This window comes from Pseudochaenichthys georgianus, chromosome 3 (genome assembly GCF_902827115.2).
Source record: "Pseudochaenichthys georgianus chromosome 3, fPseGeo1.2, whole genome shotgun sequence".
In the NCBI taxonomy this organism is placed as follows: domain Eukaryota; kingdom Metazoa; phylum Chordata; class Actinopteri; order Perciformes; family Channichthyidae; genus Pseudochaenichthys; species Pseudochaenichthys georgianus.
This window is the reverse complement of record NC_047505.1, coordinates 23,427,212-23,448,981: the sequence shown is the minus strand read 5'-3', so window position 1 is coordinate 23,448,981 and position 21,770 is coordinate 23,427,212. Positions and strand designations below refer to the sequence as shown.

At 41.5% G+C, this 21,770-nt stretch overlaps 1 protein-coding gene across 5 annotated transcripts in view; it reads left to right on the top strand.

Annotated features, from left to right (window-relative positions):
• The window catches only part of neo1a (neogenin 1a), a 170,367-nt gene extending 151,847 nt beyond the window's left edge, over positions 1 to 18,520 (top strand). The window contains exons 14-29 of one of the 5 annotated variants that reach the window (XM_034106942.2): positions 1,605 to 1,715; positions 1,831 to 2,025; positions 3,074 to 3,169; positions 6,061 to 6,293; positions 8,440 to 8,578; positions 9,865 to 9,972; positions 10,294 to 10,488; positions 11,265 to 11,297; positions 11,539 to 11,604; positions 11,737 to 11,875; positions 12,055 to 12,299; positions 12,821 to 12,913; positions 13,260 to 13,430; positions 14,188 to 14,475; positions 15,615 to 15,751; positions 16,336 to 18,520. In XM_034106942.2, coding sequence (XP_033962833.1) covers positions 1,605 to 1,715; positions 1,831 to 2,025; positions 3,074 to 3,169; positions 6,061 to 6,293; positions 8,440 to 8,578; positions 9,865 to 9,972; positions 10,294 to 10,488; positions 11,265 to 11,297; positions 11,539 to 11,604; positions 11,737 to 11,875; positions 12,055 to 12,299; positions 12,821 to 12,913; positions 13,260 to 13,430; positions 14,188 to 14,475; positions 15,615 to 15,751; positions 16,336 to 16,488 — 2,402 coding nt within the window. In that variant the 3' untranslated portion in view covers positions 16,489 to 18,520. The remainder of the gene's footprint in view (positions 1 to 1,604; positions 1,716 to 1,830; positions 2,026 to 3,073; positions 3,170 to 6,060; positions 6,294 to 8,439; positions 8,579 to 9,864; positions 9,973 to 10,293; positions 10,489 to 11,264; positions 11,298 to 11,538; positions 11,605 to 11,736; positions 11,876 to 12,054; positions 12,300 to 12,820; positions 12,914 to 13,259; positions 13,431 to 14,187; positions 14,476 to 15,614; positions 15,752 to 16,335) is intronic. The other 4 variants (XM_034106937.2, XM_034106957.2, XM_034106949.2 and 1 more) reach the window with 4 other exon arrangements.
• Positions 18,521 to 21,770: the final 3,250 nt, after the last annotated feature.

The window sequence follows — 21,770 nt, the reverse complement described above, 5'->3', positions numbered from 1 at the left end:
AAGCGCCGGCTGTTTCGGCTCCCGAACGGCTCTTCGTGTTACCGCAGTTTACCAGGGAGCCTCAGTTTCGCCGCTGCGAGGCTCTGGTGCTCGCAGGCGCACAGTTCATGCGCGTGCTCCACTAAAACCCCCCCCGCTCATCGCGTCCAAATCGTGCACGTTCCGTGTTGTCCTGTAGCAGCCGGTGCCTTCGATGTCGGGGAAACGATCTTCAATACTCCGAAAATAATCCCACCAGACTCCTTTGCCCCTCCAACAGAGGGATGTCCTTTTCGTCATTTCAAGCAATAAAAACTCTCGATCTTCTCTCGAATTATTAATATTTTTTGGACGCCCTCGGCTCGCGTTCAGGGCGTCCCGAGCTGAATAACGGCGTCAAATGACGGCAAGACGGCCCCCTGGCGGAAACGCTGGTGTGTGCTCTTTACTAAGAACACAGCACATCCACCATTTCCCATTTGATCCTACATAAAAACCCTTATGCTATCACACTCCATTTGACCTCTGCTGCATGTGTCTGTCAATTAGTTCTGACATGCTACAATATTTAAACTCTTGATCTTCAGATTCAAGACATGTCTGAGTTGATGTTTGGAGTCGGTCTGTCTGTAATTGTGTTTGTTTATCTGCATTTCATCTGAACACTTTGAGAGGGTCTCATGTCTTACTGTACCGTAACGTTACCCGCTGCTACCACAAAAACATCACCAGAGACACGCTGCACTGGTGATTAATATTAGATGTTGTCTCAGCAACTTTCAAGTGGCCTGACGTCAAGCTGTGTGCTGCATCAAAGAGAATATACACTTAAAAGTAGATTTTGGGGAAGATTCTCGGGGGGGAACAGTGGGGTGTTTGTTGGTTCAAAAGCGTTTAGAAGAAGATGTGGTAGCCCCAAGGCATGGATAGTTAGGCAGTCTTCAGAAGCAACCCCCCGAGGGCGGCCCAGAATCGTGGGTACAAAAGAGAAAAGGCGGCAGGATTAGCATGTAGCGATGATGACAATTTTTCCAGCAAATTAAAAAAGCAACACCTCATTTGTCAGCTGGCTCTCCTCTCTTTTGTGCATTTTAAAGCTGGCACCCAGCAGTGAATCAACTCTGAAGGAGACATAGCTTTAAAATATTAACTAAACTCCAAACTCCAAAAGATTTCTGTGTTACTTTTCTGTGCTGGCTTCTTTTACACACTTTTTTCTTTTACTTTTCTTAATGGTAAATAAATCGTTATCCACCAAAGCATATAATCAAAGGTAAAACAAATAAATCTCAATCACTCCTGTGATATCGAGTTGAAAAGAAAATGAACTGCACAGAAACCCCTCACTTAATCCTTCCCCAGGCTAGCTTATAGATTCCTCCTTAAATTGTGCAGAGGAATAGGAAATCTGTTTAAAATATGTGTTTCTTTCTATGTATTGTGTCTGCAACTTGAAACCCCAAATTACCAGCCAAGTTGACAGCAGCTGTAAATGATGAAATAAAATCAGGTTTTAGAGGGAGAGAGAAGATTTAAAGAAAGAGTTTTGTTGCTGCTTGAAATTCAGATCAGCCACAGCTCAGTCTAAACATTCTGAATCTGACCGGCTTGTGTTTCCTGTCCAGGTTTGGAGCGTGGGACTGAGTACTCCTTTCGGGTGTCGGCCATTACTGTGAACGGCACAGGGCCGGCCACCGAGTGGACCACAACGGAGACGTTTGAGAGCGACCTGGATGGTAAAAATCATCTGCTTTACTCATTATGTACAGACTAAACTAGGTTTGGAATGTATGTTTCCAATCAGCATTTAATTACCCATTTTGTTATTATTTAATGTATTTCCTTTGCTAGAATCCTGTGTACCCGACCAGCCCAGCTCTCTCCACGTCCGGCCGCTGGTCAACAGCATCGTGGTGAGCTGGACGCCTCCAGAGAACCAGGACATTGTGGTGAGGGGCTACACCATCGGCTATGGCATCGGTAGTCCCCATTCCCAGACCATCAAAGTGGACTACAAGCAGCGCTACTACACTATCGAGAGCCTCTGTAAGAACATGTTGTGCATCTTCATTCAAACATTGCCGTAATGCTTGTGTTCTGTTTTTACTGAAATATTAATTTGTCACACAACATCATGACATTAAAGAATCTCAGCTGATTTGTCAAATAGCTCTGTTTCAGATAGTAATGAGAGCGTGGGGACAAATGCGTCATAAACTAAAATGTCAACATTTAGAAACATTACTGTGATTGTCCTACTTAGAAATAGAACTAACTAGTTACAGTATGTGACATTTTAATAACAAATGAGAAAACCCTCACAAGACACACAAACAATATGAAGCAGCTCATCTGTGCCTCATAGAGAGCATTTACAGAATTAATGAGATCTTCTCCACCACACGCCTCAGCCGTTAATTATACAGATTGGCCTAATGGGGACACCATAATTAAGGGTCAAAATTATTTAAATCAAACCAAATTGTTTTGGTGGTATTAATTATTGCTGTCATCAAAAGAAAAGGAAACATAAAATGAAAGGTCTACCTTAGTAAAAGATTCTGCTGGTTCCTACTGTTGCATAAGAGACATGTATCTGCATCTACATGTTACCAGTATGGAACTTTGGAGGAGTTGGAATACATTATCTACTAATAGAACTCAAGAGATCAATGTTTTGACATTTCTTATATCAGCTATAGGTAGTGATTTTGCTTCGTTGGACAGCAAAACACACATTGTGCTCCATAGTTATTTCTTTGTTTCTAGCATACCCATTATGTAGGTCAAACTCAATAATATACCATTAATACTCCAGTAATCTAAGCTTCAGAAAGGGTCAGAGTTCGATAATAATCATATTAAATGGATTTAGGAGGAAAAGTCTTGCAGAATATCTATGTATGCATAATTGAAGCCCTTATTACAATAAGAGGAGGATTGTGTCCAAACACTCATTCTGGCCAATATCGCAATTATCAGTGGAGGGTCTTGAGAGGTTGGGCTTGATTAGATGGCCGGACACATCATTTATCTCGCTCTTCCTGTGTCTCTCACCATGCTCTCTCTTAACCGCTCTCTATCACTCTCTCAGTCCCCAGCTCCCACTATGTCATCACCCTGAAGGCTTACAATAACGTGGGTGAGGGGATCCCGGTGTACGAGAGCGCCATCACCAGACCGCAGTCAGGTAGGACCACACACATCCACACGTCTCCATGCCGACCTTAAATCTCTTATCATTCGGTGCACTGCAAATGGTAGCATCCTAAATCCTGTGAAGTGTCCTCTTTTGCTCATACACAACAGATGTTACATTAAGTATTATGGGATATACTCGCACTGTATGGCTTGAGACTTGGTCTGACGGTTATCTCCGCTCTCTCTAATCTGAGATCATTATCAGGCTGAATTTGTCTCGACTCCAAGTTACCAAGGAGATAACGGGTCATCTGGCTGTCCCTGCTCTAATTAATTCTCTCCTTAATGACTCCCCGTTTACTTGAGTCTCTTTTTAATCAAAATGTCAAGGCCCTGAAATGTTGCCCTTACATTACCAGATGTCCTCGGTTGTCAGGGAATAATGTTCCAATATATTGAAGGAGCACATATCCAACATCAAAGAATGGAATAAAGAAATATTATTGGAGAACCTCTTCAGGTTTTACACAACTTTATTTTTCCCAAAAAGGATAATTCATTAGTAGCTTTAGCAAATGTATATACTCAACCTCAAAACTCCCAGGTAAGGTATATATGAGAGGCAACAGATCAACATACATTCACAAATATATAAGGAGTTATAATAAATAACCCACACTGGATTACAGCTCACCAACTGAATCAGTCTAAACAGGCATTTTACATAGAGCCAAAGAGATGTAGTGGTGTAAGTAACAAGCAATGGCAGAACTACTATTATGTTTAGAGTCACTATTAATGTCTACAAAAGAGCCTTTACAAGTTTATGTTTCAATCAGAAACAGTGTGGCTAAACACATCTTAATTACAAAATAGCTACAAAACTATTTGTCACTGTTTTAGATTTGCATGACAAATTAATATCAACCTAAATAAGGTAATTGGATTTATTGTTATAATGAAACAGCTTTGTCGCATCGTGCAAATAATATGGGGGATCGAGTTGCCTGCCAGCCCGAGAATCTGTAATTCTTTAAGCCTCAGCTCACAATTAGAAGAGGAAGTTAAGTCTCTCTGCAGAGTGCCTGACAAATGATCTTACAGCGAGAAAACACTGCCAGTTAGACTGCATGTTAGTGGAGTTCACAGAGTTTATGTGACACTGTCAGAAGACAACCAGCCCATGCTCCCTGGGGTGTCCCCCGAATGTGGGCTGCACCTGCCTCCTCTCCCATCCTGCCCACCCCCGCCCCCCCCATGAAGCCTTGATCACTGCAGTTCGTCTCTGCAGCAGCACCATTGCACCGCCGTGCGGGGAGGGGTGGGATGCTGGATGACATGAATCCCGTCAACGTGCTTCGAGGGGGGGTGCCAGTCTTAAGTGCGCGCACACCCACACACTGTCACACTGTACCCTTCTCTGTATGAAGCCCTCTCTTCCTCACACACACTCGCAGACCCCCTGTGGTGTTCTTGGCAACCCTTCGTCAGATCCAAACGTTTCCTCTCAAAGCAGAACCAAAGCCCACAACCATCGTCTGCTGAATCTTCTGGGGCGCGTTCACTTCCTGCCAGTTTGTTCAAGTCGGTATTCAAAAGACGAGCTGACCTACATAGCACTTTAACTTTTGAAAAAAAAAGGAGAAACCTGGTGAACTGAGGTTGAGAGTGCTGGGTTGAATATGTTATAATAACATGGCGCCTTAACTTAGGAGCAGGAAATTAGGAATTGCATCCGGACCTGTAACATAATGTTACCAGGGCAACTCTTTCCTGCACCCCGCTCTACTGGTTAACACTGGAGACTGTGGGAACACAAAGCTGGGTAAAGAAATGCAGCTTGCATGCCACTCCAAACACCGCAGTGTCTCTCCATAACCACACGAATGCTGGGTGTTCATCATGCACACACACTCTGACTCTGACTGGGGAATGTAATGAGGGCAGCTCTGTACAAAGAGGTGTCAAATGGAGCAAGGCAGAGAGGAGAGGGCCAACAGCTGGTCAAGGAGGAGAGTCATCATGGTTGACTGAGAAAGTATTGACATTTACCAGTTTCGATACAACTGGAATCAATACATGAGGATGATTATAAAACTATTCTGTGTCCTTGAATCCCCCGTAATATAATACAAAAAGCCTGTGGTATTCATTGAATTGATTGGCTTATTCAACATCAAACCGCACATTAATACATGTGTTGTAGTTGTGCCAGAGTTTGCCACAAGGCTCAGATCTGAAGCACAGACACACACTTGACCGTGACCCTCCTCTCTGCCTGCAGGCTTCCTCGCTTAAAGCCTCTGCATTCTTTCTACAGTTGTCAAGGACATAATGCAGCCTTTTAGATGTTACTCTGCAAAGAGGAACACTTCCCAGTAAATCCCGAGTCCGTTTGTTTATCCACTTTGCATTCAAATGTTGGGAACAGGTCCATGATGTAAACACGTCAAAACACATGCCAGTAGCTCCTTTCTCTGAAAAGAGTGCGTTAACACTTAAGTATGTGAGCTTGAAAATGTTGGCTGTAGGATTGTGGTTTCTGCCTAGTTTTCCATTTACTGCAATCTTTTCTTATGAATAGAGTTTTCCATTCTCTCTCTGTAGTATATAGTAGCTCTTGATAGAAAAATACTGTATAGTAGTTTCTTTAAAGCACCAGCTCTGTAGATGTGTCCTATTGTAGAGGTCTGTGTCTGTTTTTCTAATAGAATCTTCTCTCTCTTTCTCTTCATCCTTCCCAATCCCATCCTTGTTCCACTTATCTGTTTTCTCCCTCCCTCTTTATTTAAACTCATTAACCATATTTTCTTCTGTTTGTTCCTCCCTGCATCCTTTTTTGACTCCACTGTCCGATCCGCCACGCCTTTCCCTTTATGTTTTAATGTTGGTCATTTTAATTTGTGTGCATGCATGCGGATTTCCTGCCATAACATGCAGACCCCATAGACCCCGATGTTGACATGTCTATCAACTATCATGCTCCATACACCCCAGTACCAGACCCCTCTCCCATGATGCCGCCTGTGGGTGTTCAGTCCTCTGTGCTGAGCCACGACACCATCAAGGTGACCTGGGCCGACAACTCGCTGCCCAAGAACCAAAAGATCACAGATAACCGCTTCTACACCGTCCGCTGGAAGACCAACATCCCTGCCAACACTAAAGTGAAGGTAAGAGCTTCGTGTTCCTGGTGTAATGTGTTTAGATTACCTAAAATCATTGCACTAAAACAAACTTTTCTTCAAATTCTTATTGTCAATCTAATTGAGAAAGATTTTCTCAGAAATTGAAGCCCCAGTTTAATTTTCTCATTTGTTCTGGTTTAGCTCAGCACTTTAAAGCTCAAGTAACTTATTTACGACAGAGTCAAATTCATGGAAGTAAAACTTGAACCATCTCAGTCTGATCAAACTCTAAAAATGCGCCTTCATTTAATACAGTACGATTTCTGTGTATTTTAGTGCTGTGGGACTTTGTGCCTCCCGCTGCGCCTACACTTACCAGAGAGATGTATTGATGTGCTGAAAATGAAAAGCAATGTCATACAATGATGTATAATAAAGTATTCCCACAGCAGCTCCCAAGCACAGCGGCAGGATAATGCCGATGTTTCTAACAAAGCAATAATCTACTTTCATCCGGCTTTGGAAGCACCATAAAGAGAAGTCTGTTTCAACTGAGAAAATCTCCCTCAGAATTAAGTGTAAAGGCGTTTGTCTTCATAAAGTTGTAGGTTGAATAAAATTATCATTGCTCTCCATTCGCGTTAAATGTGGCTGACAACTCGGTTAACTCAATAGCTTATTATTATAGTTTATTATGTTTAAGTCTCTTTTTTGTGACTCTAGAGTTGTAGGGCTGCAATTGATAATGGATTGATTGTCAGTAATATCCTGTAAGATCACTGTCCTGGTTGATCTGGCATCATCCATATGAACCGTGGTTACAGCAAGTGCAGTAATATCGTTTATCACTGCAAAGGCTAAGCAGCTTCTTTGTTAGATATTCAACAGAAAATGTTGTGCATGTTGTTTTCTATACACCTCTTCCCTCCCAACTTTACAATAATGGCAAAAGTGTTTTTTATGGCTGCATGTATGTGCAAACATGTGGCCTTGCAGAGCTCTGATACAGGCCTACGTTGACTGATACATTATTCAACAAGGACAAGAGAATCTAAGAACTAGGAAAAGACTCTGTAGTTCTGAAAGTGCATTCTCCATCTAGCCAACTCAGAAACACATGCACATATACACCAGACGCACGCACACACACACACACACACACACACACACACACACACACACACACACACACACACACACACACACACACAGACAGACTCAGCAGTCAGGTTTTGCTGCCTTCTTGCTCAAATTGGTTTGATTCTCCGCCTGTGACAGTAATTAAAGAGTTTCACAGGCTCATTATGTTTCTGTCCCAATAACCAAATTCCATCTTCTAACGAGTCTATTCTGGTGTATTAAATTAATCAGAGGATTCCTATCTCCGAAATCTACATTGTATTTGTGCACGTAAACCTTGAGACCAGTCTAACCAACAGTGAAGCCGTAATGTTCATCATGTCCTCTACTCTGATGTGAGTCTAGCCAGACAAGCTTGTACATTATTGAAAAGACAACTGCTCTCAAATTAGCAGCATGTTTCTTAAGAACATTTCTCTTTTCCTATCCCACTGCCCTCTGTGTGACATCCCCCGCTGGAGAACTGCACTTTTGTGATAGCACGCAACGTTACAGATAGGGCTGGTAGCGAGCGACACACCACATGGCAAGCCTGCCAGCTCAGGACAACACACATCAAGATGACATAACCCACGTTTATTTTTTTTCCGACTTGCTGACTAATTTAAAGTCTGTGATGCCGTAGACATTTTAAATAGACCCCTTGTGTTTTGTAACTTGACGTTATGCTAATCTGCAGTGTAAAGCTTTTTCACAATGGCTACACTTGTCTTTCTGTGCCATCATGTTTCACACCAAACATGACTGAGCATTTCAGAATGTAAAAGCTTCTGGTTCCCCTCAGTGGTCAGTGAGTGTAATAAACTATGCACAACATCCAGAGTTATAGTAACAATGAATTCCTTAGTTAATTGAGAGAAGAATATATGTCAGCTGTTTTTATAGTGAAATATTAATTTAAAAAAAAATTTCAAGTAAAAGTGTTCTACTATTATTTTTCCTGTGCTGACAAAAATACTTCTGAATCCCTCATCTGTGTTTAGTGAATGTAATCTACAATCAAACAAACTGAATTATTGTTTATTGTGTGTGTTTGCCTGTGTGTTTCCAGATGGCCAACACCACCAGCCTGAGCCACATGGTGACGGGTCTGAAGCCAAACACACTGTACGAGTTCTCCGTCATGGTGACCAAAGGGCGCCGCACCAGCACGTGGAGCATGACTGCTCAGGGCACCACCTTTGAAACCAGTAGGAGCAAACAAAGACTCATGAATAATTGTGCACAAACACACCAAATGTACACATCCACAAAGACATGCTCCAATGTAACGAGCCCCTGGCTGGCTGGAAGTAATGTTTCACTTTTTACAGACCGAAGGGAAGGAGAGGACAGACCTGCGGAAAACCAAACGGTCACTGTACAGTATAGTTTAATCGCGTTAATATTGAAGGTATTTATCAATAGATTTCTTCTTTGACGCTTCTCTGTCAAAGCGTCTTTGAATTTCATGAAAAGCGCTATAAAAATCTCATGTATTATTATTATTATTTCACACTAACCACAAGTGAAATTGAGGAAACCTGCAGCAAATTGCTGGTTGACGAATATAATTTAAGTATTGCTCTTCTGTTCACTAAGAGCCCTTTGGACTAACCCTGCTTTCTCGCACAATACGCCAATGGACGAATCAGAAATTAATGATAATTATAACCATAAGAATACATATAAAATGTTGTGTTAACAAAACAAATTTATTTTTCATGTTTCTCTTGATTTGCAGCATCATGGTATATCAGTATATCAGCCTGAGGAGCCAACCAAGACCTGAGCTTGTAGCGCAAAAAGCATTTTGTTTTGGTTCATTATACTTTTCCTGATTCAATTAGCTTGAAACAACATCGGAGGGATGACAGTGAATGATCTCCCTTTAGTTCCTATATTACTGTTAAATTGGCTATTCTGTATTTACAATATACACACAGCAAATACTAAAGTGTCAGAGTCCATGCTTCATTGTGTAAATTGTTACTGCTGAGCTAATGGTGGCCTGAAAATAAACAGCACATTAAAAACAAAGGCTAATTTTCTTGGACTTTAAAAAACGAAGTGAAACATTATGTGTTGTTTTTCCGAAGAAGTGAGGAGAACAGCCAGGTCTTATTTCTGTCCAGCCAGGGGTTTGATTCACAATCGTGCAAATAAATATTATCTTCAAGGTCATTGTGCACTGACATGTGAAAACAACGTCATAACAATTAGGTTGTCACTTCAGCAGAGCCTCTTACACGATACGCACACAAACACAGAAATCACATAAACTCATAAAATGCACACACAGTATCCAAAAGATATTTGCCAAGCTAAACATTAGACATCCAATATACATACATATCATATATATGAGTTAATTTATGACGTATAGAAACATAATTAATGAGAGAAATATGTTGTTAAAGATGGAGCATTACAATATGTACTGTATGTCATGTTTTTTATCAGCAATAAATGTCTCAATCACTCCACCACTAAACAGTTCCCAGCTCCTCCCCGAAAGACGTTACCGTGGTGAGCAAGGAGAACAAACCTCGCACCATAATCGTCAACTGGCAGCCTCCCTCCGAGGCCAACGGGAAGATCACTGGTCAGTATCCAAGTCTCGTGCGTTACGTATTTTATGGTCTCAGATTGATATAGGCTCAAGTTTTATCATTAACGTGTACAAAGTCCCAAGGAATATTTGTTTTACTTGTTGTCATGCAAGAGAGGTCAGATCTCGTCAGTCTTAAACATATGTTATCAAAAAGAGATTCAGTGAGATAAATGAACCCAATACAGAGTGATAATATGACACAATACTTGGAGGAAATAGCACATAAGCATTGTAGTTGATCTTGCTTTGCTCAGCGTTAAAGCCTCGGTATCTTAATGGAATTGTCTTTCTTCCTGACTCTCCCTGTTGTAGGCTACATCATCTACTACAGTACAGATGTCAACGCTGAGGTCCATGACTGGGTTATCGAACCAGTGGTTGGCAACCGCCTGACCCACCAGATCCAGGAGCTGACGCTGGACACCACTTACTACTTCAAGATCCAGGCCCGAAACTCAAAGGGCATGGGCCCCATGTCAGAGGCTGTACAATTCCGAACTCCAAAGAGTAAGTTAGGAAAATATAGGAACACGTTAAGGACAAGTGAATGAAGTCCTGGAAGTTCAGTTTGAGAAACAGATACATGAGTTTGAAGGCTTATCAGACACCTAATCACTGCAGTTTTTAACACTCAAAGACAGAATCATACATTTTTGGTGGTATTTACTATTCTGTTCGTAGTTCATGATGTGAAGCGACATGATACAGGTTTCACATTACAAAGTATTCCACCGGGAATGTGTTTTGTTGGTATGTTAATGACCGGCAGTGCATTGTCAGATCAGGTCCTGGTTTAAAATGAGTTTCTAGTTAACACTTCTCCTCCTGATTAAGTTGTTTGTGAGAAAGTGTCTTGAGAGCGGGCACAGGGATGTTTCCCATGCCTTGTTGATTGCTTGGGGATGACTACATTACTGCCACTATCAGCAAATGCACACTAACCTCTGAGTACATTTCAGGTTTCATTTGGTGTTGCCGCATACACCTATTTTTTGGATGTTTGGTATTTTCTTTTTACTGAAAATCAGTATGTGTTATTGTACTGTGTGTGTAGGACAGTTTTTATAATCTTCTTCACTTAGATGCTTTGCTTTTAATATCTTCTTGGCTGTGTCATTAGTACACTCTTGCTGTTGGTTTAAATTATTCTATATTTGCCTCTTTCCTCCTCCTCACAACTCTAATCTCTTGCTCTATTCCTGTCTCCAAATCTGCTCTTTTTCACTAACCTATTTTTTGCTTTTTATTGTCTCTCCCTCCCTGCTCTCCTTTGGCCTGTTAAGCTGAGTCCTCTGACAAAATGGCTAATGACCAAGGTACATTCCCCCTTCACACTTTATCTTCCACTGCTGACTCTGCACCTTGTGTATCTCTCTTTCTGGAGATTACCTTCTTCTTGGCTGATGAAAATGTTGGCTGCATGACCAGCAACATCTATTTGTGCTTGTAAAACATTTCAGAATATAATGCATCTCAGGTATAAATATGACAGTATAAGAGGCCATGAAAACACTTGAGTGAGTTTCACTAAAACATATCTTTTCCATTTTGAATCAGCCTTAAATCTGCCACCCAAGCAGGGCCAACCAGGAAACCATCCAGATAGCGGTGGAAATCCAGTTGGTAAGGTTTTCTTCTCAGCTGCCTTCTTTAACAATCCTGTTCAGCTATGATGCTATTAGTCAGACACTAGTGGATGTACATTATTATTTTGGCATCCAATAGCTAGTCTAATCCGGTCTTTCTCCTCTTGAGGTAAATCAGGGGTTGGAGGCAACAGTGAAGGTCACATCCTGGTCATCGTCATCATCATCTCAGTGGGAGCCTTCACCATCATCGTGGTGGTGGTCGGGGCCTTCCTGTGCACACGGCGCACCACGTCCCACCAGAAAAAGTAAGAAACTCAGTAACACTTTTACTTTTTCTTGTCCTTTTTCATGTTCCACAGTTCTGAAATACATCTTCCAACTCTGGTTACTAATCTTCAGCTCCCCACATGTCCCTTTTTGCTTGTACTTCTCTCTATAACTGAGAGGAGTCTCTCACTGATACGTCTGTGTTTTCTTTCTGCAGAAAGCGGGCTGCCTCAAAATCCTCAAACGGCTCACACAAATACAAGGGAAACTCCAAAGACCTGAAGCCCCCTGATCTTTGGATTCACCACGAGAGGCTGGAACTCAAACCCATGGACAAGTCGCCGGATCCCAACCCAGTCATGACGGAAACGCCCATCCCCCGCACCTCGCAGGACATCACGCCGGCTGACAGCAGCCTAGAGAACAACCCCCACCTCCAGCAGCGGCGAAACTCTTACCGCGGTCAGTCTCGCCGAGGGGGGGAAGAATTTCACTTAAATGTTATGGGAAAGGATCGAATTGAAATGTCACCGTTGCTGCTTGAATTACATGCATAATAATCCTGAGCAAACGTCTTGAGTTTGGCGGGCAGACAGGAAAGTAGATTCTGGGGACTAAGAAAACAGTTTGGTTTTAAGGCAGGAAATGTGCTAACACCTCCAGGTTTTCTTGCAGGGGGATGACTGCAGGAGGATGGAGAAAGGGGGATGGTGTTTTTGTTTCACAAGTCAACACTTGTGCTTGCTGGTGTTTTTTTCTGTGGTTATCATGCAACACATTTCATGCTTTTCATACATAATGTCCATTGTTATGATCACAACTTCCACAGTACAGTGAATCCACTCAATGTAACTAGTTCATGTGCTGTGTGTGAGATTTAGAGATCAAAAACCCAATTATATAAAATGGATCCTAAGATCACAGATGGATCATTCACAAAAGAAAAATTGTTCTGAATGGCTGGTTTCCACCGTACCTTTTAGGCCACGAATCAGAGGACAGCATGTCTACACTAGCAGGCCGACGAGGGATGAGGCCTAAAATGATGATGCCTTTTGACTCACAGCCGCCTCAGCGTAAGTGTGTGTGAGTGTGTGAGAGAGTGATAAGTCATTCATAATGAACAGATAACAGTCGATCTGGAAAGTGTTAGCATAAAACGTGTTGATTAGAGCACAACGTAATACAGATCTCCAAATCTATCTATCTTTCCATGTCATGCTACCTAGAAAATAATCATTGTTATCATTTATTTTTCTGCTCGTCTTCCATCCTGAATTTTTTTGACAGAGAGAATATTCAAGTGTGTTTATTACAGCTGCATGTGTGTGTATCTCACCAGCATTATTTCCATGCCATTCATCAGCTTGTTAAACATCTTGTCTTGTTTGTGTTTGTATCCATGTCCATTTCCATTCACAGCTGTGATTAGTGCTCATCCCATCCATTCCCTTGATAACCATCACCACCATTATCACATGGGCAGCCTGGCGTCGCCGACACGCAGCTACATGTACCACCAGGGCGGCGGGCACCCTCGCCCGCACGCCTGTGCCACCCCCATCTCCCATCTAGAGAGGGTGGACTCCACAGGTGAGACACTGCCACCTGCTGGACAGTAGGAGACATACAGAGGGGGACACTGGTCATATTCATTCATTTAATAATCATTCATTCACATGCTGCTGCCATATGGCTGCGTTCATGTTGTAGTTTGCAAAGGTTTTGTTACTAACCTCTCTTTTCTGAACTTCCTGCCTGCTGAAAAAGTTTCTATATGCTCTCTTTTACTAACTTCTACTTTTTCTGAATTGACGCACGTCAGACTTTTTTGTCTGTTTTTCATTTACAGTGACAGCTGAGAGCGTTCGACTGTCTTGGCTGTTCCATTTACAAAACATATGGATTATTGTTGACTGTTTGCATTGCAGGGCTTCAACTGTCAACTATATAGTCTGTATAATGTCCAGAATAACTGAATAATAATCACAATTTCCCTAGTAAATAGTTAATATTCACATTGGAGAAGCTGAGATCAAGTTATTTTGGAATGTTTTGCTATAAAAAGACTTAATTGAGTAGCAGATTTATTAAGAATATTCTCATGAATGATTTGTTCAATTATGTAGAAAATAACAAAATAGAAAATACATTCAGTACAATGTTGATTTAAGACTTTTCCAAATACCAGGAAGATTATTATAATTGTCTCTAATGCAGTGCATTAGTTCTCTAGCTAGCTGGAAAGTGACAGTATGAAGTTGGTTATCGTTCCCTGTGAATGTAAAAAGTTGTGAGCCTGTGAACATCTGCTCATGATTTCTCTCCAAACCCCTCGGCCCCCCTCCAGAGTCGGTGAGGAACACCCCCAGTGCAGAGCCCCTCCCCCCAGCCACCGCCTCCTCCCAGGTCTCCTGCCCCTCGGAGATCATGGTGGACCCTGAGGGCAGTTACCACGGTTCCTCCACCACCGAGGAAGAGCCCAGCTACTCCAGCAACCTGCCCCCGCTCCGCTCGGCACACCCCCACGCCCACGCCCACCCCCTCAAGAGCTTCGCCGTGCCTGCCATCCCAGCCGGCAGCCATCCGTCGTACGAGTCGTCCGCCCTGCCCAGCCCACAGCTGCACGCTCAGGCCGGTGAGCAAACACACTCATATTTAACACACATACACACACCAGGGATCTAAAATAAATCCAAAAGTTGCAGCATGTGATTATTATTCATTAGATACAGATTATTGAATTAAATTAACAGATAATCAACAGTTCTTTATTTATATTTTCACCTGCATTACAACAATCGAGAACTTGCTTGACATGACATTTCTATTCTTAACTGTTATGTTTTGTCACATAAATGTTTCTCTTCAATTAAAGGTTATGTTAAAGGAGACCTATCATGCTATATTTGAATAATATATTGTAGGGCCATACCTATATAAGGTATATTTATACGTTTTCTTTTTCAAAATACCAAACAGATCATGCATTTTAGCCATGCCTCATTTCGCTCTATTTTGCTCTCCTCCACCCTGTCTTTGCATGCGCTGCAGCTGACCACGCCCCCCTGCAAAGGAGGGGGCCGAGTTACGAGCGTCATGTTACCATGCTGTTACCATGCCACGGCAACCTGTCATTCCCCTGATAGGTGGAGAGTTGGCCATATAGGCGGAGCTCCTCGTCACTGACGTCACACTATTTTCAAATCTGTATCAGTCTGTATCAGATCCGTTAAAGCCCCGTTTTTAGAGATTTGGGTATGGAGGAAAAGAGAGGGTTGTGTTTTCTGACACTTGGTGAGGTCCCTGACAGACCGGGGACACATATTCATGTATAAAAGACGTACAAAGGTGCATTTTGCATGATAGGTCCCCTTTAACTTATATTGTACTTTTAAAAAAAAAGTAAATAGTTGATATTTGGGAATCGCTACTTGCCTCAGTAACCGACTTCAGCCTTTTGAATATTTCCTGCATCAGGATTGTGTATGTGGTTCAACATTCAGTGTGTGTGTTCACCATAATGAAGAAATCCTCACCTATTGCAACATTTTTGTGTTATGGCATTTTTCACAACATTTTTTTCACAAAATTAATCTGCTCTATAAGACCTTGAAGACACATTCAAAACGTATTCACATAGCATGTTATTTTCACAGATACATGAAGAAAGTGACTCAAGGCTATCAGTTTTTTTACACTTCCAAGAGCACTTTTTTAGATGTTCTGTCATTTGTTGCCTTCACTGACTGTTGTGCACGTGTTTGTCACATTCAGGGATTCCTACTCACCCCCATGTTGTTAAAACAGCCTCTATTGGAACACTAGGAAGGACACGAACTCCGTTGATCGTCACCGTACCCAACGCCCCTGACGTACCAGAGACCAGCAAGATGCTGGAAGATGTCGACAGCGTGAGTATAGCGCCCCACTCTGGCAGCTTTTAGAAATGCAGACTGTCTTATTGCCAGGCCTAATAACTATTTAGTCTTGTCTTTTAAAAGTATACCTATCACACATTCCTTCCAAATCCATGTTTTTTCTTTGGGCACTGGATTATAAGGTTACTTCCACTGGACATTGGTTTTAACCACATTTTCTGTTTGTTCTTTCTCTCTTTTTTTTCTTTCCAACTTCAATCTCACCATTTTGTTATGCTGTTGTCGCCTGCCTTTTGATCAATTTATTTAAATTCTAACAACTAATCTTAACATGCCCCATAACTGGAATGACTTTATTTATTACCATTTATTTATTCCTCCGCCTCCTAATCCATGATTGGCTGTTGAACATCTACTGGCGTCTCTTTTGAATGTTTTGCTTTTGTCTGCTCCCTCTTTTTGTTTCTGCCATTTACGACGCTTCAGTCCCATTGACCCATCCCCCAGCTCGCCTCATCCCACCCATACAACCCCCCCATCCTCTGAAAGATCCCTGACTGACCCTCTCCTCCTCTCCTTTCCTCTCTTCTCCTCCCTTCCTCCCTTCCTGCCTCCAGGTGCTTGCCTCCCTCGCACCCTGCCCCTCCCCCGCCCCCCGCAGTAACCCTGTTCCTCTCCCTCAGAGCTACGAGCCTGACGAGCTAACCGAGGAGATGGCCCACCTCGAGGGTCTCATGAAGGACCTCAACGCCATCACCACAGCGCCATGAGCACGCACACACACCTACACACACACTTTCTCTGTCATCCACACGTACACACGGAAAGACACACACTCTAAAGTCAAACAAACACACCCAAACAGGAACCTTGGGAGCCAGATGCTGGTGGACACAAAATTGCTTATTGTGCCCAAAACAAACTCACGTCCCCTTGCAGAAAGAAACAAACTCCAGACTGAAACTTTTTTCGGCTTACCTTGCTCAGTCTCAGGAAGGAGATTGCCATGAGAGGGAAGACAAAGTGACGCGCTTCATCTTTTATGAAGAACCATTCTCAGAGACAATGAACTTTAAAACATTGGTCGCTTTCAACCGGAAGATTGTGAATTTTTTCCTCCGCAAAAATATGTACGTAAGGTTTTTTGTGGCCAACGTTTGCTCAAGATGAGACAATGGTTTCAATGTCAAGTCAAAAGGACAAAGTCCAAAAATATGCTGGTTTTGATGTTGGTGCTCATGCAGCACAGTCTACACAGTGTTTGTTTGATTAGTGTTTTCTTTGTGCATTTTGTATATCTATTGGGCCGTTTCAGTGAAGTGAACATTGGATATCAGCCCCCCCTCCCCCTTTACAAGCCTACATTCATAAACCTTGTCATTTTATTTCTGTTTTTATCCCCTTGTGTCATATATTGTGCCATGACTTTTTATTATTTTCTATGTTATTGTATTGTTTTTTTACACACATATCCTTATAAACATGTACATATGTTGTGTTTTTTTTAAACTGCCTCATTCTTCTGATGTTTCCCATTGTTTCATTATTATTATTATTTTGGATGAAAGGTGGGATTAAGAGTGAGTCCTGAAGCTCAGTTTTCATATCAAAAGGGGAGAGAAGCCGGATGTGTTTTACAGTACATTCTTCTCTGGCATAGTGTTGTCCCCTATGTACATTAAAAACCTTTTATTTCTCAGTCTTTTGTTTGATGTGGGAGCTCCGTTTTAAAAGCCTTACCAACCTGTTTGTATGTTGGAGACATCTTGGCTTTTGCAGATGTCGCTCGGAGGTGTGCTGCGTTTCTATGTAGTTCTGTGGGACAGTATCCCCTCTCAGGTCAGGGGTACCTACAGTAGGACTCAGGGCGCTGACCCCCACCCCTGCAAAAAGAACAAATCACCCATTAATCAATCAATCAATCACCTGCAACAGACCAGTTATCTTTTGTATGAGAAGTGATCAAAAGCGTGTGTCGTTCCCAAAAACCAATATTTGGTTTTAGGTGTCCGTACTGCTCAACCATGTGTGCGTTTTCCCACAGCAACGTGTGTTTGCTGTTTCTTTTCCTGCTGTTCTTCATCAAATGCCCTGGTTCTTTAACAAATCTTACAAGATGCAAAGATGTTGGCCTTTTAAATAGGACTCCCGGATTTTTTTTTTACATGGTAGTTTTTTGTATGAAAATAAAAAGAAGCTTGTTCTATACACAAATCTGATGTAAAAAGAAAAAAAAGTTCATCTAAGAAACTAGTTTTTCATTACCCTCTACCCAAAGAATTTGTCATTTGCAATCATAGTCATTTGCTCTACTTTTGTGAATACCATGTTTCTCATAAATGTACATCGTCATGAATGTCAATATATCTGTAAGAGATTTTAACTATGGATACAAACGAGGAACACGTTTTAGGAAAAAAATGATTGAAAACAAACGGGGAAGAAAAAGGACCGGACTCCATTTGGGAAATAATCTATTGAGTTGTAAACAGTTGAACCTGTATTGCACTTTTTCACAATTTTTGAAAAGTACATTTCTTATACATATCTTGTGTTTTAAATATCAAAAAGCTGTTTGTGTAACGTCGTGTCCTAGGTAAGCAGCAGGCAGCTGGTCTTGTTTTTTTTTAATGTTTTTTTTATTATTTTTGCTTCAGAGATGAAAATGAATTTGAGCAGCCGAGTTGTTTACTTTCCAGCTCATGATGAGGAATTATGTTGTTGCTTGTTCATGTACAGAGCTTTCTTTGCTTTCTGTAGAAAAAAAATCTGTGGCTTTTTAAAAAAACGTTGAAAAAAAGATTTGGAAAAAAATATGTTTTTTTATTGGTGCTCCTATACATTGTGTATACAAACTATTATGAATACTAACAAAGTAAATGTTTCTACTCGTCTTCTTTTCATCAAACATCATGGTAAATGCACTTATAATGTGCTTTTCTATTCTTAGCAACCACACAAAATGCTTTACCAAAAAAGCCAGCATTCACACACACATTATGTCTGGTTACCATTCAAGGTGCCATCTGGATAAATTCCCAGATTCTTCATAGGGTTATACTGTATGTACAGCCGCATTAAGGTCAAGTTTTGAGTATTTGTTTCATAAGTTTTCCAGCTTTGGTTTTCTCATCATGTGAGACTGGATAAAAAGTGGCTTTGTGCTGAGGGGCCGGTGTAACTGACTTATTTATCATTTGGCAAATAATTTGTAATGACAAGTTTGAAGTTGTTGCAGCTTTTTAATGAAGTGTTGCTTCATATGAAATGAAACTGCCATGGACAACTAAGTTTAAGTAAACAGTTTGCTGAAAGTGTTCCTGTAAGGGTGAAAATTAGTCTGTTCTGCTATTCATAGACTTGGCATATTGGTGTGTCATGTGAGAGTGTTTGAGGTTACAGAAGGACACTTTAGTGTTTTTATTGTTTATCAAGGATGGCTGAAAATAACCCTCAATTTGAGAAGAGTCCTTATTTATCTACCCTGATTGTAAGATTGATATAAAATCTGACATGACAGCAGTTTGCTGCTGTACAGAAATCATAGCAGACTACTGTCGTGAGAAGAAAAAGTTTAAGACTGTTATGACTTCACCTCACTACACTGTGACATCTATATCAATAAGGAAAATATGAAGGTTTTATCCACAGCTCATGCAGTTTCACCACCATCATGAACTCACAGTTGCAGATTAATCAACAACTGGCACCGCTGCATTTAATGGACCAACCTTTTAATTCTGCAGTGAGCCAGTCTGTGTAGCTACAGATAAATTCTCCCAACTGTCCCTGTCACTTAAAGGGGACCTATCATGCAAAATGCACCTTTGTACGTCTTTTATACATGAATATGTGTCCCCGGTGTTCCAGGGAACTCACCAAGTGTCAGAAAACACAACCCTCTCTATTTTCCTCCTTCGCCAAATCTCTAAAAAAGGGGCTGCAACGGATCTGAAAAAAAACGGATCCACATTCCAATACTTTTCTACGTCACAAAGAAGTGCTCCGCTTATTGGTCAACTCTCCACCTATCAGGGGAATGAGCCACGGCCACGTGCATTGCCAAACCTCTCATTCGCATCGGCAGGCTAAATAATCAACACCCCAGTCACATCTGTGTTTTTGCCTGCTCTTGCCAGGATGTCTAAGCCAGTTAAACGTTGTGCTGTTGTTGGCTGCAAGACTCGGGACAGGGGACTGCATGCAATGCCATCAGTGGAAAAAGAAATGAATCTGTGGCTAGACTTCATTTACAAGGGACATGTGCCAGAAGACCACGGAAGATTTCTGTTTGTGTGTTCCAAACATTTTACCACGGACATGTTTATTAACTTCTCTCAAGTCCAACACGGATATGCCTCCAAACTAATGCTAAACCCGGGATCAATACCAACCATCCGGGACCAGGCCAGTGAGGACACATCCAATTTTGAAGCTGTACGTTTTTATTTAGCGGTGTTTTTCCTGATAAAGCTATCTCTAGCTTGTAGCATGTAGCTTCGCCGCATCAATGTCGCCTCAAACCCAAATAGTAATCGGTTAGGTGTTTTATATATTTTTGTAGCATTTTATTTTGTACGCTCCGCAGTCTTTGCTTTGTCATTTGAATTATCAGGCATTTGCTAACATGTTCAGACATACTGCCGTAATGGCGATCTGTGTGAAGGCTGTACAGCCACGCCCTAGGCGATAACACAAGTATGTATTCTCCTATTTATTAGTATTTTGTATTCTCTACAATCATGTTGAGTAAGTTATAATAACAAACGTAATCTTCTGTAGGCAAGTGCCGTTTTTTCCAGCGTTATATGTAAACGCTTTTGTGATTGTAGTCTGTAAGAACGATCAGATATCATCGATCTGTAAGCTAAGCTACGCTAATGAGACATGCCGTGTTTTGCAGCGTTATATGTAAAAGCTTTTGTGTGTTTACTTGTTTGCGCACATGAATATAAATGGGGGTGTGTTAGGATACAACACTGTGTATGTATGCGAGGGGGGGGACACACCACGAGTAAAACTGAGCTAAAGCCCCGTCGGTCTGTTGTTGTTGACAAGGCCTTACCTCTAGCAACAGGCTAATTAGTGGCTAGCACTCATTACAGTGAGTCTACTGAGCTCAGCCCCTCTCCAACACATGACCTGCATTGAGTCAGAAACACAGCATGCACGTTACGGTTCAAAACTAACTCAGATTGGAAAAGGCTAAGCAAAGAGCTTTGCTAAATAGAGAGCTTTGCTAAGAAGTTTCAGTTTTTTACATGCATATACTAATCTAAACCACATTTTTTGTTGTGCTTTTTTTACCATTGCACAGCCCTACGTGGCCAACTTGATGGACCTCATCTTCGACCAAGTCTTTGTGGACCCTGCACCATTATGAGCGACCTGACAGGGAGGAGGTCATCGCCGGGTATGCTACACGGTTCAATTTGGCTGCTGTCTGAACCCAACATCGACATTTCACGGATCAGGAAACTCCCTGCGTATCCTGAGGACAACGCAGGCCGGAATCACCACTCTGATCCTGCGTCCAAGGAAGCCCCAGCACCAGCTCACAAAGCTTCTGTAAAAATATTTAGTGTCATTTATACAAAATACAAGTAGGCTACATTTAGTTTTTTTGTATGGGTTTTTTTAACCGTTGATTTTAACAATAAAGTTCCAAGTTGATATCAAAATGTGTCGTGATTATTCATGTTTGGATGGGTAAAGAATATTCTGATTTCAAAAGCATAAGGTTGTGTGTGTGGACCTTTTTGTCGTACACATGGGTGTGTTATGCCATTGCTGTGTAGTATATAATAGTACAATGACGTCGTGGCGCAATTTGCACAAAGAAGTCAATAACTGAGCTTTTAAAAACACATGAAACTACACACATTGCTGACAACTGAGGTGTTTTTCGAGTTATACTTTTTATCATCCCAAGTTATTCAACTTTCCAACGGTTGTTGCAGGATGTTGGAAGAAAAGGACTGTAAACTATTAAACGCAATGAGGCCATTGTATATATGCTGAAAATATGAATGTCTCCGTTTATAAATATATA